Here is a 16697-nt window from a genome sequence, read left to right on the forward strand (position 1 = left end):
ACATTTTGGAAATATACATTATCTTCTTTTTTTATTGCATTAAGTTATTAAGTGTCAAGCTATTAATATTATTTAAGTATGCCAAATTTTTAAAATTAATTCCTTATATTATAACTTATAAGTTAAGCTACTATACTAAGAAAATTTTCTTAATAAATAGAATTTATATATATATAAGATAAAAAGAAATGCTCACGTAGCTATTTTTTTATTTCATAGGAAAACCTAGTATGGTAGGGTCTGTATGGTAATTATTTTTTTAAATAATTCTAAAAGATAGTTCTTTAAAACAGGTTTTAAAAATTGTTCTTTTATTTTTATAAAATAAAAGTGTATTTGAAAACTTAAAATATTTTTAATATCTTATACATTTTTTAAAAATAAATTTTATATTCAATATTTTATTTTTAATTATTTTATATATTTATATAATTATTTTTTAAAATAGTCTCAGAAAACAAGTGATAACAATATAAAACAATTAAAAGATATTTTCAAAAAACATAAAATAATTTTTTTTTGTCCAACATATTTTCCGTTTTTCTTTCTTTCTTTTTTTTTTTATTTTTTTTTATTTTTGTTGAAGAATAGAAAACTATTCTAAAAAATAGTGACAAAAAAAACCCTTGGTATTTTTTATTTTTAAAAAATTTGTGAAATTAAGTAATATGTTATTATGTTAATTTTATAAATTCATTCAAACGATTGCAAATTTCATGACTTTTGAGGTGGTGTTTTGTTTGGAAAACATTTTTTAATTCATATTTAAAATTAAAAAAAATAGTTTTTATTTCTTTTTTCTTATTTATGAATATTATTATAAAGGATAATATTGCTTTCTTTTTTTTTTTGGATGCATTTTATATTATATTTTTTACTCATTGCATGGGATATTGTTATTATATTGTATGATTATTATTATTTTTTCTTTTTTTCTTTTTTGAAATCATGTAATAAAGTATTCTATTATTTTTATAATTAATCAACTATATTAAATTAGTTTATCCCTTTATAGTAATTTAATAATTTAATAAATAAATAAATTATTTATACAATATTTCTAAGATAATATTTGATTTTAAATATATAAAAATTCATGTCTTATTCATATTAACATTTCATATAGTCTCATAAGATTGTTTACATGCTCTTATTTCTTTTTCTTTTTTTTTCAATTTTTTAGAAAATTATTTTCATCTTTATTGAGGGAAAAAAAGTTTTGATTGAATAAAAAAACTCAAATATTTAGCTTTTTTTTATTCCGTTAACAATAATTTATTATATCAACCAACACAATTAAAATAAATTTCCAAAAAAACAAACATCATCGGTTTTCCACAAAAATGAAAATAGAAAAATAGTAATTTTCATGCATAATTTCCATTTCTTTGAAAATGAAAAAAAAAAAATATTCTCACAAATACCCTAAAAGTTTTCAAATTTGTGTTGTCTAAAAAAATGTTGTAGCTAAATCATTTTTAAAGTTATGAATTTGCAATTTTTATTTCCTTTATAGGATGTAATAAAAGAAAGAATAACCAAACAGCCCTTCCATTTTCACAAAGGATTGATAAACCCACTCTTTTTAAGGACTTGTGGATGTCATATATTAAAACTTTATACCATATATATGTCTTAGATCTAGGCTGACAAGTAACAACCAAGAAGAAGAAGAAGAAGAAGAAGAAGAAGAAGAAGAAGAAGAAGAAGAAGAAAAGAATTGAAGTGTAGTGGGACCAAAGTTTTTAAAGGTGAAAGCGTAATGCGAGGCATTTTTGTGTTCGTGAGGCGAGGCGTAAGCCTCGAGGCGTTGAGGCATAAGCTTTTTGAGCCTCACATTATATAATTTAAATTTATAAAATAAATTAGCATAAATAGCAACATGAAAACAATTCATTAGAATCATAAATAAATAAATAAAAAAAGCATACTAGTACCCTACTTTCACAAAAAAACCATAACAAAGTCATAAAATAGATTTTAGATTCAACTATACTAATAGTTTCAAACTTTAACAAAAAACCATAACTAAGTCGTGAAATAGAAAATAGATTCAACCATAATAATAGTTTTAAACTTTTACAAAAAATCCATAACTAAGTCATGAAATAACAACTAGAGTCAATTGTTTCAACTTAAATCCTCATCTCCAAGGTCATCATCATCCTCATCCAATGTATCAACAGTAGGAAAATGTCCACTATCATGTATCCCCATTTCATGTAAATCTTCATCTTCATCAATTGGTGTCAAATTCAACTCCTTCTCTTTGCCTTTGCCTCCACTTGTACCTAGCATAAAGAATTAATTAAGTGTAAATATTATAAGTTTTTTATTAAATTTAATCAAATTTATGACTTCAATTTTTGAGTATTTACTTGATACTTCATTATGTTTCCTTCTATAGGAATGTGAAAAACCATGTGATCTGATGATGTTTCAGTCTCTTGGGAGTTGGATGACACAACTCTAATGACATCAACACTGAATAACTCATTATCTTGAAGCCAACAAAGATCAAGGGGGAGGAGGGGATTTTCTTTCTCTGGAATCCATTCATCATCCGAATCAATCTCCTCTACCAAAATCGGATCAACATTTTGTTTCCTTTGTAAACTTCGCTCTCTCAATCTAGTGTTGTATCTTACATACACTAGAGCATTCAACCTTTGATGTTCAAGTCTATTTCTTTTTTTCTTTTTTTTTGTATGGATCTACAAATAATAAAAGAAACAAATTAATGTGTTAAAATGAAATAAGGTTCTCTAACATTGAAATAGAAATATATGTATAAAAATTTACAAAAATAGAAGTATTACTAACTCAAATGTGCTCCAATTTCTTTCATATCTCGAAGCACTACAAGTAAGGCTAAGGACTCGAATAGAAAACTTTTGCAACTCCAATGTTGAACCCCCAAAACGCATCCACCAACTTGTAAGACTTCTTAATGTTCGAGAATCAATTGCAATACAACTTCCAAATTCACCCATTGCTTGGTCATATGAGTCCAACTGAATGTCAGCTTTTAAACGTTCTTGATAATCCAACATCCTATCCATGCATTCAAATAATCCCTTCCTTACCTCATCAGCATTAGAGAACTTATCTCCATACCGCAATTGAGGATTAAGATAATAACCCGCTGCATGTAAAGGTCGATGAAGTTGCGGAGTCCATCTTGCATCAATTTTTCTCCAAATTGGGCCATATTTTCTCTCCATACCCGACAATTAAATGCAATCTTCTCCTTAGTTGAATCCATCAACTCATAAATATAACCCATGGCTGGTCTTTCCTCTGAATCAACCTTTCTCAAGGCACTAACTAATGGAATAGTGGTCTTTATGCAAAAAGCAACATGAGGCCAAAAATTTGGATCAAATAGCACTGTACTTCGAGTTTTCACACCTTCTACCTTTTTAGCCCATGTGCTTGAACACCATTTTTCTGAGGAGAACATTCTATAAGAGCTTGCTTTTGCTTATAAAGACTTTGGAGAGTAAGAAATGCAGTAACAAATCGTGTAATTGTTGGACGAAGAAGTTCATGATTTTTTGTAGATGTTCTCATCAAGCTAAGAACCCAAGTATGCCCATATATGAACTTCACTACTTGCCTAGCTCGAGATAGTGTAGTAGCATGAACATTTAACTTTCCAATATCCTCCAATATCAAATCAATACAATGAGTAGCACAAGGAGTCCACCACAATTTTCTCATTTTTTCCATAAGTCTCATTCCAACATTCACATAATTAGAGGCATTATCAGTGATGACTTGCACAACATTCTCCTCTCCAATTTCTTCAACCACCTCATCAAGATATCTGAACATCAATTCCCCATTTTTTATTGTATCAAAAGCATCAATTGATTTTATAAACCAAGTGCCAGCAGGACTATTCACTAAAAATTTGATAAGACACCTACTCTTTCCATCTGTCCAACCATCTGACATAATTGAACATCCATATTGTTTCCAAGCTTTTTTGTGATCTTCCATAATGATACTTAGGTCATTCACCTCTTCTTTAAGAATCCATGTCCTCAATTCATGCATAGATGGAGGCTTAAACCTGGGCCCAAAATTTGCAACAGCATCTATCATAGGAAAACAATAAGGATCATTCACAGTGTTGAATAAGAGACCTTTTGAATACATAAACCTAGCAATTTTTCTACACACTTCCTTTCTTTCTTCTTGCTTCCACTTTGAATTCAAAGTAGTTTGTCTAGATTGTGAAGTGGTAAATTTATCCATGGGTCCCCTAGGAATAGGTTCCCCACTCCCACTTATACTCCCACTCTCACTCCCTAATGTCTCTATTGTTTTAGACAAGGCACTCTCATGCATTAAAGATGGACCCATACCAATTTCTTGGAGCAATTCATTTCTTTTCATTTTTTGATCCTTAAAATTGGTCAATGCCTCTTTGCATTCCAATCTAGCATCTTCACTAACTTTGTTGCATGGTTTCATACCATGATGAGTTCCGGCTAAGTGATGCCTGAGTCTATTCACCCTTCGCGTGCATCTTTGATTGCAAAATTTAAATCTTAAATATTGCTTCCCAGCAACTTCAATAACATACTTCCACACAAAATCTTTTCTTAAAATTTTCGAATTGAAGGAACTCATTCTAAAAAAAAAAACACCAATAATAATATTCAAATTTCTATATAACAATATAATTGACTAAAAAATAATAACAAGACATAATTTAAAGGAATTTTAAAATGAAATTCAAAATTTAATTGGTTTTAATTTTAAAAAACCAATATTTTTTTAGAGGAATTTAAAATTTATACACATAAATTTTAATTGGAATTTAATAATGAAATAAAGAAAATTTGGGTGAAAAATAAAATTAAACCAAAAATAAAAAAATAATTTTAAGCAGCCAATTTACTGGAATATTTACAAAATAGAAATTGATGAAGGAGAAACGGCTGACTGAGAGTCTGAGACTGAGAGCTGGTCAAAATTATTGGCTGAGGGGTCAAATGATTTATATATATATATATTAGATGAAGAGGCATTTGATTAAAAATAAAAAAATTGATGAAGTGGGAGACCAGCCGACTGCCAAGAGAGAGCCAGCCTCTGTGTCAATTTGTCGACTGCCATGGAAGATGGAAAAAACCATGGAAGATGGGGAAAAAGATGAAGAGATGAAGCTGAGAGGAGGAAGCATCGGAGACGAAGAAAGGAAGATCACGACATACCTGGAGATAAACGAGAGTAATTTCCGCCGGAGAAGATGCTCTGTGATTGGTCGTCGCCGAAGAAGATGTTCTGCGATTGGTCTCCTCCTAAGGTTAAGCACTCCGTCGCCGCTTCAGGTAGGGTTTCCTTTTGGAATTTTTCTCCCAATTTCTATTTGCCTTCAATCGGGACTTGGGTTTTGCTTTAGGGATTAGTTAGGGTTTTTTTTTTTTTAAATTTCTTCATGGCCGCATCAGCTTCTACAACACGTGCACCTTCTTCTCGGAGCGTAAAAGGCGCGATCAAAGCGCGCCTCAGACACGCCTCACTGGAAAAAGCGTACGCCTTTCTCGCGTTGCGTTTTATTATTTACGCGTCAAGGCGTTTTTGCCCTGCCTCGCCCTAAGGCGCGCTTCAAGGCGCGCCTGAGATACGCCTTTGAAAACTTTGAGTGGGACTGTGGGAGTTGGGATAAAGGAACAAGAAATGTCAGCTTCCTACCAATATTGTTAATTTTATTTTAGTTTTATAAATTATTATCACTATATTGGATTTTAGAAAAGTACCAAGGAAAAAAAATAATTTTTATATTAAGTTTTACTATAAAAAAAATTTAAAAATAAAATATAATTAAATTTCATATATTTTCAAATTATTTGTCATGTTAAAATAATTCATATCGTTTTAAAGTAACATATAAAAATAATTTATTAACTTTAATTTTATTTTTTTATTTTTTCTACTTAAAATTTACATTTTTTTCAAACTATTTATCATGTTAAAATAAGTCACATGATTTTGAAGTAATATATATATATATATATATATATATATTTATTAATTTTAAACCTTTTTTATTTTTATTTTCTCTACTTAAAAAATCATTTTCGGTGTGTATATATATATATACTCAATGGTTCAAATTTAATTAAATGCATCATTAATTTAGATTAAAATTAAAAATTGAGTATAATGCAAAAAGATAGCTTAGAATTTTCTCCAAAACTATGAATATATATATTTTTTTAATATGTTTACTTATAGAAGGTTATTAAAAAAATGATCTTAATTTTATATACCATTATTGGATATATTAATTTCTCATTTTAAAAATACTAAATTCTTAATGGATATTAGGATATATTTTGTATTTTTTTTTAATAGAAAGTATTATGTAAAATATAAAAATTCTTATTTAAAAAATAGGTAGATTCTTTGTGTACTTTAAAATATATTTAAAAATTTAAGGAAGAAACATGTCTCCCTCCTCAAATTTTAAAATTTTAAAAAGAGTTCTTAAGACAAAAGGTAAATATTTACTTTTTATGTAAGAGTCTTGTATGAGTTTTTAGTTTTTACTTTTAAAAATCCAAGATGAGAAGTGTATTATCTTAATAATAAAAATAAAAATACTTAAAAAAATAATTTTATTATGTTTGATTTTAATATTAAAAATAGATATGAAAATTAAATATAATTAAAATTTATTAGAATTTATATTTTTTTAAATTATTTAATATTTATGTAAAAGAGTTAAAATAATTTAAATAAATCTGAAGTAATTTATTAAATTTAAATTTATTTTAAAATTTTCTTAATTTTTTCTTTTTATTTACTTCTCTTCTCCATTTTTTTTCTCTCATATTTTCCTTCTTTGTTTTCTTTCTCATATTTTTTCTCAAATTTTCTATGACCAAACATATTCTTCACGTATATATGCAACCACCCCCAAGATTCTTTTGTAACACCATCTTGATTAGCTCGTAGTATAAGTTGGCTACTCCCCCATTAAAATTTGCTCATAGAATGAAGGCAAATATAACAGCACACTACCATGGTTTTAAAGGATAAGAATTTTTTAAGCAACAATTATTTAAAAAAAAAATACAAAAATACGATACTTTTTATCGCTCGTTTTATTTTTGTATTATAGTTGTCTTTTCAAAAATCGAATTCATTTTTTATATACTGAATTCGACTTTTCAAAAGAGAAACTTATTTTTTATAATAAATTTATCTTTTGAAAACACGAGTTGACTTGTTATCATTTTTACCATTTTATCTTAACTTTTTTATATCTCATTTTTTTAATACTCAATGCTAGAGGTGGAGGTGGCAGGGCACTAAGGGTCAAAAATGTTGACAACTTCCTCGTCCATATCTCAAAGTTTTGTTTGTGGGTTTTGCATTGAACTTTCCCTTTTCAAAGTTTTGCACACCTAACTTGTGTAACATAGCAAGAAAATTATAAATTCTTGAGTTCCAAAACAAGGGTTGGCAGTTGGAGAAAGTGGCCACAGGAAAAAGAGGGTTTCAATAATAATAATAATAATAATAGGAAGAAAACAAGAGGCCCAACTGTATTCACATCCAAAAAAGAAGTGAGGGAGACCCACTTCACAGCTGGTGAGGCACAAGTGGACTTGTAGCTCAGAAAAAAGAACTGAATTTTGGCTATCATGTTGCTGCTTTGGGCCCAGCCTGCACATCTCACTCTAAATTTTCCATTGGGCTCCCCTCATCAAGAACTTTACCAATTCAGATTTTAAGTTGAACTTCAATTACTCTAACGAAAAAATTTGAGAATTAAGAATGTGTTTGGTTGTGTTTTTATTTGAAATATGTATTTTTAAAAGTATTTATTGGGGAATTATTTATCAAGTGCCTTTTCAAGAATTAGTATAAGTGATTTCTTAATTTTTTAAATTTTGTTGACTGGATTTTTTTAAATATTTTTTTATATGAAAAGTGTTTTTAAAGGGGTTATTTAATTAAAAGGGTGTTTGAAAACCCAATTTTTGAAATTTAACCTCCCACCATTTTTTTAGCCTAATTTGGACAAAAATGCCCTTATTATTTCTTGTAAAAATTCATTTTATTTTAAAACCTACATTTAAATATTTGAAATGACAAAAGGTATTTATGTAAAAAAAATGATTAATTTTCTAGAAAAAACACAAGGAATGTTAGATTTACAATTTGAGAATTATTTCATCTCTTTTAATCAAATATTTCTTTTTTAAAAAGCATTCCCAAACTAGTTTTAACTCATTTTAATCTCTTCAAATTCTTAGAGCAATGAAGGAACATAAATTAACTCTACTTACTAAGAGGATTATTTATAAATATCCAATACCAATCAATACATTTATGTCCAAACTAAGGGTAATAGTTCGTGTTAATATATCGTGTTCATATCATATCAAAATTGAAGTATTTGACTAAATGGGTTAATTCAAATAAGACACAAATGATAATTGGATTAAATGTACGAATCTAAATACACCCTAATTATTGAATAGATAACGTATCATATAATTAATTTAATAATTAGATCTCATTTAATACTCAAATTGAGTCAATGTGATTAATCTCCTAACATGTGAATATGATATATTACTAACTCAATTAATTTATTCAAAATCAAATTTTAAATGAGTTATATGTGGGTTAAATAGGTTATAGTTATGATAAGATTAATTAGGACAATTATTCAATAGTTCAATTCGGATCAAATTTGTGTTATGTTGATTAACAAAAAAATAATATATTAATTAAATAGGTTGCGTAGATCGATACAAACTTGACCCAAATTATATTCAACTTAAACTCATGAAAAATGTATCAAAACTAAATTGTTCATTCCAATTGGTCGCTAGGTCTCAAAATTAGCATGAACATGATCATTCATAGAGTATGCTGAGTCCTATAATGTGTATCCTATAGAGTAGATGAAATGGATTGTAGCATATAAAGCCAAGTTTTAAAATACAAGAATTCTGGTAACCCTATTCTAAACCATGGATTTGCCTCCAAATGCAATGGCAAATATGATTTCATTTTCAATCTTCTGTCACCAAGAACCCTGCTTATCCATCAGTTTATTAAATGGGTTTTGCAGTACATCAAGGACTTGGATTTAGTTACATATTTTCGGTTCCAAAGTAATGATATGCATGCAACAATTCACTTATTTTCATGTAGATATTGTCCGTTCTAGGCAATGAACTCAAAGTGAATAATATTTATATAATAGGAAATAAGTCGTTATAATAAAAGTATAGTTAAAGCAATTAATAAATACAAGTTAGAAAGGTCCGTGCAATGCAAGCGTTGGAGACTTTGTATAAACTTTATAAGTCCAATAATTTCAGTGATCTTTAATAAATAATGATTTGAAGTTAGGTTGAAGCTACTTCAGCTCCCTGTGCTTTGTTCTTTTCTTTCTACCAAATAAAGCATCTAGGAGTGCTAATCATACTGGATTCTCTTAGCAAAACCCCATTGCTTAATTAATTTCAATTTTCACATAGAGACAATAATATTAAATTGGGTTACTTGGAATCCCCTTGCTTTTGGAGATACTTAATGGTCATCATTATCATCATAATGCATGAGTAAATACTATGCCACTGAAACCAACTGCTTTGTACAATCACACTTTTTCTTTTAAGAAAAGGAAAAAAAATGTTGATTTAGATACAGTAACCTTGATTATTACCATTTACAAAATGAAACTCACCAAGAGTAGTTTGCTTTGGGCTTAAACATTGGAAATGTAGGTTACAATCATGCATGGGCAATATTGCACTCATTGAACCAATTGGTATCATTTGTTATCATCAAGGTGAGGCAATGATCATAAAAAACTATACAACTAATTCTAGCTTTGAAGGCAAAAAGGATAATCGACTTTTAAAAGTCGTTTATTTCTTCTTATTTTTCTATAATTGCTTAGTTATCTCTCTACATACAAGATAAAATCGGGTTTTTGAATAAGGGTAATAATTCATATTGATAGATCATGTTTATGTTGTGTCAAACTTAAGTACTAAACTAAATAGGTTGATCTAATTAAATATGATGAGAGTAATAATCGAGTCTGACATATTTATGACTCAATTAACCTATTTATTCTAAATTAAATTTTAAATAAGTCAAATATATAATTTACTAAATTATTGTTATAATCAAGTTAATTAACACGCTTATTAATTAAGTCAATTCTAGTCAAATTCCTATTTTATAGCAGATTAGAAAATAATATGTTTACTAAAGGAGTAACATTGGTTAACATGAATTTGATACAAATATAATTATACTTAATTGGAAATGAGACAAACTTTGTCAGGTTTCAATCGTACCGATGAATGGACTGGTATACATTGTTGGATTGAGTTGAATTTGGTTAGGTGGGGTATGGGCTTTAAATTTGGTTAGGTGAATTGAGTTGAATCATGGTCACAGCCAGCCCTTGAAAAGGAGCAGAACAGAGGGAAAGAATAAACCGAAGTCCTTCAAAGAGTAATGAGAAGGAAAGCTTTGAACACCAAGTTACCTTGAAAAGAAAAGCACAATAGAAAAGAAAGGAAACCTGTGGCCAGCTCCTCACTTTCCTAAACTTTCTGCCAACCAAACATAGAAAAAAAAAGCTCTTCTGAATAAAGCCAAAGGGTATGCCCAAAGCTTGGTATGAAGTGCCTCTTAATATAATCGATTTGAATAAAACACACTCCCTTAATTTATGCTTTACTTTGAAAATTCCCTGCCATGCTCTACATGGGATTGCTAAGTAGATTAAGTAAACTGACTCAAAAAACCGAAATTATCGATTAAGATGGATATGAAAACAACTAAAATACTCAGATTCATATATACTAATCAGATACCCAACAAAATCTACATTTGGGCACATCCAAATGGGAACACTAGCGAACCCATCAAGACTATATGTCGATAAGATGCTCAAAGCCAAACATTCCTTTGCTTCCTTCTAAAGATATTCTTGCTTAAACAACACCAACCTTGCTTCTTCATTTTCACTACCCTGCCATGCAGTACCTATATATATAGCTTCTTTCCCATGTTCTTATCAATCTTCCTGGCCAACTCCGACAGAAAACCATGAACGATTATCACAAACTTGTCTTCTTTATTGGGGTTTTAACCTTGATCAGTTTGGTTCAAGTTTCAGATGCTTCTGTTGTTTCAACAGGAGACTTCAACAAGGATTTCTTTGTCATTTGGTCTCCTAGCCATGTCAATACTTCTGCAGATGGCCATGCAAGAAGCTTGAAGCTTGATAAGGAATCAGGTAACTCAGCAATATATAGGCATTGAACCTCCTAATCATTTTGATGCTCATGTCTCTTATGTTTTCTATATGATTATATTTTCTAGGTGCTGGTTTTGCTTCAAACCAGTTATTCCTGTTTGGGCAGATTGACATGCAAATCAAACTAGTAACAGGCCATTCTGCAGGCACAGTTGTGGCCTATTATGTGAGTGACTAACCTTTTCTTACTCCTCATTTTCTTCTCTTCATATTCGCTTATGAAACTGAAACTGCTGTTTGGCAATGCAGCTAACTTCTGATCAACCTAATCGCGACGAGGTCGACTTTGAGTTCCTGGGAAATGTGAGTGGGCAGCCATATATCCTTCAAACCAATGTTTTTGCAGACGGGTTTGACAACAGGGAAGAGAGGATTTATCTATGGTTTGATCCAACAGAGGACTTCCACACCTATTCCATACTGTGGAACCTTCACCAGATTGTGTAAGCCATCTTCAAAGGCATTATATATTCTCCAAGTCCTTAATGCCCAAACTCCATTTGAGACATAAGAGCCTATTTTCTTGACCTTTAATCTACAGTCCTATTGTTTTTTTCTTTCTTGTTGTAGATTCATGGTGGACTGGGTGCCCATAAGAGTGTACAGAAACCATGCAGACAAGGGGGTGGCCTTTCCCAGATGGCAGCCAATGAGCATCAAAATCAGCCTATGGAACGGCGACAGCTGGGCGACCCGAGGTGGAAAGGACAAGATTGACTGGACAAAGGGCCCATTCATAGCCTCATTCAGGAACTACAAGCTTGATGCCTGCATTTGGAGGGGCAATGCAAGGTTTTGCAGGGCAGATAGCCCTACAAATTGGTGGAACAAAGAAAGGTTCAGCTCTCTAACATCAACCCAGAGAAGGCTTTTCAAATGGGTTAGGACACATCATCTCATTTATGACTATTGCCAAGATAACGAGAGATTCCAAAACAACCTTCCAAAGGAATGCTTTCTTCCCAAGTACTGATGGCAAAGGAAGATTTTCGATTTCCATTGTTTTTAAATTGTTTAATTTCTTCTTTTTTTTTTTTTTTTTGTTGATTAATTTAGTGATAATTTGCTAAAGATCTTAAAGCCAAGTTGGGGAAAATATCTTTTATGAATCATACATGCTTGGAAGTCAAGTAATTTGGGATTTGGTAATATCAGCTTTACAAGATAGCTAATTTGATTAGATTATGGGTGTAAAGTACATTTGAAAGTGATTTTGAATAAACCTTTTTATTTATAACATTTTTATTAATAATGTTTTTATTAGAAACACTTTTAAAATACCAGGTTAATAATGCTTAACATATATTTGATAATGATTTTATGAACCATTTTTAATTTTTTTAACATTTAAAAGATAAAAAAATTTAAATACAAAAAAAGTTAAAAACATTTCCTAAAATCAATATTAAACAGAATCTTAAATATAAACTTATTCTGATAATATTTTATATAATATAAAAATCATATACCAAGTGATTCTTTACAAATCATTTGGAGATTCTATAATTGGTTTTTTTTTTTTTTAATATTTTTAAATATTGGAAAGCATTTTTTACCCTTTCAAAGTCACTTTTAACCTCAATCTAGCAATCTAATTTTAAAAACATTTGAAATATTATTATTTTTTGAAAACTAGTTAATTCATTTTGTGATGAGTAATAGAATTTTCCCATTGAAGAACAATACATGACTTCATTATGGAGAAAAGGTAAAAATTAATGTAATAATGAAATTGTATTAGGAAATAAAAAGCTGTAATTTTGTATTTTGGTATTAACTTTAAAATGAATCATTACAACATTTGACAATGGAATAATTTTAAAGACAAAATAACTCAAAAAAGGGGAAACAATCCAGAATAATAATAATAATAATAATAATAATAATAATAATAATAATAATAATATGCTTCTAAAGGAGAAAAAAAAAAGTGAAAATCGATAGCTATGTTAGCTTATTTTTATAAAGTGCCCCACCCGACGTTAATGGGTGTGATAAATATATTCAATTTGATTTAATAAATAATTATTGGCCAGAAATCCTACTGATCAGTTTTGAGAGGATCTGAAAAAATAAAAGTCAACTTTGATGGAAAGTGGGATAAAGGAGTTTATTGTTCCCTTCTCTATTAAAAAAATATTGACACTTTTTAATATATGTTTAATTTCTTTTACTAGTTCATTATATGATTTAGTCCAAACATGTGCATTTTTCTTAAGTCTTTTATATAAAAATTTACGAATGATTTATAAAATTTTAAAGTAATTAAAAACTTAATTTAAATAACCTAAAAATCTTTATAATTGTTTTTTATATTTTATTTCATCGGAAAATTTGTCAACAAATTTTATTGATCTTTAAATCAATTTTGTCATTTCTTAATAAATCTCATGGCCTAAAAATCTTATTTTTATTTGAAATAGTTTCAGTTTTGGAGTTGAACATGTCATTCCATTTTCTTTTATTAAATTGAATTTTTTTAAAATGTACAAAGCATTTTTCTAATAGCTCAAAAAATATTAAAACATCATTAATGTATATAATAATGAATTTGAAATGAGAATTGAAAATTGAAAATATTATTCATAATATTTCAAAATTTAGAAGGGGTATTTTTGAGACCAAAAGACAAAATATCTCATTCATAATGATCGAAAGCAACTGTACAAACAGTTTTGTATTTATCTTGTTATTTAATTTATACTTGCCAAAATTCTAATTTCATATCAAATTTTGAGTAGCTTATTGTACTATGAAGTCTATTTTGAATAAATTTTGTTTATTAGGTATATTGTACCAACGGAAGCTTTCATGCAAACAACATTAGATTAAGAACATAAGGATAAAACAATCACATACGATATATGAGGTTTTAACGTAGTTCAACTAAACATGTCTACATCCACAGATAAGAGAGAACTTTCTACTATACAATAGAAAACATTACATAGGACAAAATCAAATACAACTATTGGGTTCCGGAAACATCCCATGTTTCCCCACATCCTACCACGAGCTCCCTCGCGCCATCAGGTATCTCTTGTTCTCTCTCACATTTCTATCAACCTCATATAGTCTTTGTAAACCCATCTCGATTTCATAACTCTTTCCTCTCATAACATAGAATATCAATCAAGATATTCTTAACAACTTTCCTTATTCTATAAGAAAATCTAATATTATAATAAAATATCAACTTATGAAATATTCTACACAATATTCCTTACAAAAAGGAATATTTACTAATTAGGAATTTGGGACACTTCCCAACAATCTCCACTTTGGACCAAATTCCACCAAGTCAATCTTCCATCTCTTCATAACATAGACTTTTTGTATCACATCTTGATGAGAGAGCAATCGACTCCACCTTTAATTGAAATTCCTTTTGTCTTTGTCTTGTGTGCTCTATAATATTTTATTCTGCTAAAAATCTTCAACCTAAGACTCTAATACTAGTTTGTTATGCCAACGAAAGCTCTAATACTAGTTTGTTGTGCCAATAGAAGCTTTCATGCAATTATTGTTAATTCAAGAACACAAAGATAAAATAATCACACATAATGTACACGAGGTTTTAACGTGATTTAACCAAACATGCCTACATCCACAGAGATAGAGAATCTTTTTACTGTACAATAGAGAACATTATAGAGGACAAAACTAGATACAACTATTGGGCTCCCCCCGAAACATCTCATGTTTCCTTACTCTTTGTACCTACTCTACCACGAGTTCCATCGCTCCACCACCCTATCTCTCATCCTCCCTCACATCTCTATTCACCTTGTATAGCCTCTATAGGTTCATATCCATCTCATGACTTTTTCCTCTCATAACCTAGAATATTTATAGAGATCTTTCTAATAACTTTTCTTATTCTATAAGGAAATATAATATTATAATAATATATCAACTTAGGAAATATTCTATACAATATTCTTTACAAAAAGGAATTTTTACTAATTAGGAATTTGGGACACTTCCCAACAAGGTATAAAGTATCTAATCCATTATAATACTTTATTTTTTGAACATAAAAAACATCACAACTCCAAGGAGATTTTGATGGTCTAATTAATTTATTTTTTAATAAAGAATCAATTTTTTGTTTGCAATATTCTAGAAGTTTTTCATTCATTTGTATTGGCTTAGCTTTAGTAGGTATTTTTTACTCATCAAAATGTTGAATATATTCTTGTCTCATGTTTCTTTCTTTTCCAGAATGTGTTTGGAAGGTCATAACAAATTTCTTTTTGAAAGAGATCTTGAATTCCTTTTATTTTCTTTTAAACCTTGTCTTCTAAAAGTTGTTCTTGTATGTTCTTATTTTGAATTTCTTTTGATAGAAAATTTATATGAGTTTGTTTTCTTTAAATCAAATTTATCTTTTTATTTATTGAATCACTTTGGAGATGTATTTCTTTTCTAATTAATGGATATATAAAAGGAAAGAGGATTGTGTTTTCTAATATTGTAGTTTTGACACCTTTTTGACTTAATTGGAAAAGGTAAAGTAAGGTAATAAAAGGAATTTCTAAAATTAAGAGTTTAATTAGGTTTTGTACTAAGATAAGCTAAGTTCTAAAATAATATGTATTTTGACATATATGAACATTTTGAAGTTTGTATTATATTTTTAGTTTACTATTGTTTGCAGAGTAAAGTACTTTTTGACTTGTTTTAACTTTTTTCATAATATTGAGTAGGTATTATTCCTTATTGTATACAATTCATATTTGCCCCCAAATATATTAGAGTTATCATTTTTACCTCAAAGTCTTCAACTATTATTCTTATTTTCGTCTACCATCTTTGAAAATTTACTTCAGATATTATATTAATGAATATTTTTGTAAAAGTTTGTTCATCTTGTATTATCATTCCTAGATTTTGATTATTTGGTGTTTCAACATAAGTTTCTTGTTGAACTTCTATTAAAATTTTAATTTGCTCATTTTCTTATTTTAATTGAGTTATTTCTCCTTTTATTTCTTGTATTTTGGTTTGCAAATCTTCAATAGTTATAGGTTTTTGAATTTTTTTTTTAGCCTCTTAACTATTTTATTCATAGTGTATTGAATAGATCTATATTTTGGGACTTTATTTGTATTTTCAATGACAATTAAGTCTTTTAAGTTTTGTAATTATTGTCTTTGTGTCTCTGCATCATCTATTTTATCTATAATATAAAAAATATTTGTTTATTTACTTTTGAAGATATTGCATTTATTATTTTGTCTTTGTTTTGAATTTTATTCATTATTTCCATTAGTTTGTCTTTTTCCTTTTTGTTCATTTCAACTTCTTCAATTTTTGCTTTTAATGATGTTGGTTCAACCTTTTCAACTTTTCAATTGATGTTTCTCCTACT

At 28.6% G+C, this 16697-nt stretch overlaps 1 protein-coding gene across 1 annotated transcript; it reads left to right on the forward strand.

The window, feature by feature from the left end:
- The first annotated feature begins 11065 nt into the window (after nt 1-11065).
- Nucleotides 11066-12472, forward strand: LOC100261688 (probable xyloglucan endotransglucosylase/hydrolase protein 10). The gene is made up of 4 exons (XM_002270597.4): nt 11066-11302; nt 11389-11489; nt 11573-11766; nt 11894-12472. The coding sequence occupies exons 1-4, from the start codon at nt 11113-11115 to the stop codon at nt 12294-12296; spliced, it is 888 nt and encodes a 295-aa protein (XP_002270633.1). The 5' UTR covers nt 11066-11112; the 3' UTR covers nt 12297-12472.
- Nucleotides 12473-16697: the final 4225 nt, after the last annotated feature.

Source organism: Vitis vinifera, chromosome 3 (assembly GCF_030704535.1).
Source record: "Vitis vinifera cultivar Pinot Noir 40024 chromosome 3, ASM3070453v1".
Taxonomy (NCBI): domain Eukaryota; kingdom Viridiplantae; phylum Streptophyta; class Magnoliopsida; order Vitales; family Vitaceae; genus Vitis; species Vitis vinifera.

What these genes read in the sequence shown, in the direction of transcription:
- LOC100261688 (XM_002270597.4), top strand. Translation starts at nt 11,113, where the DNA reads ATGAACGATTATCACAAACTTGTCTTCTTTATTGGGGTTTTAACCTTG. An exon ending in GAAGCTTGATAAGGAATCAG is followed by an intron (nt 11,303 to 11,388) that starts GTAACTCAGCAA and finishes TATATTTTCTAG; the next exon opens with GTGCTGGTTTTGCTTCAAAC. An exon ending in GCACAGTTGTGGCCTATTAT is followed by an intron (nt 11,490 to 11,572) that starts GTGAGTGACTAA and finishes TTGGCAATGCAG; the next exon opens with CTAACTTCTGATCAACCTAA.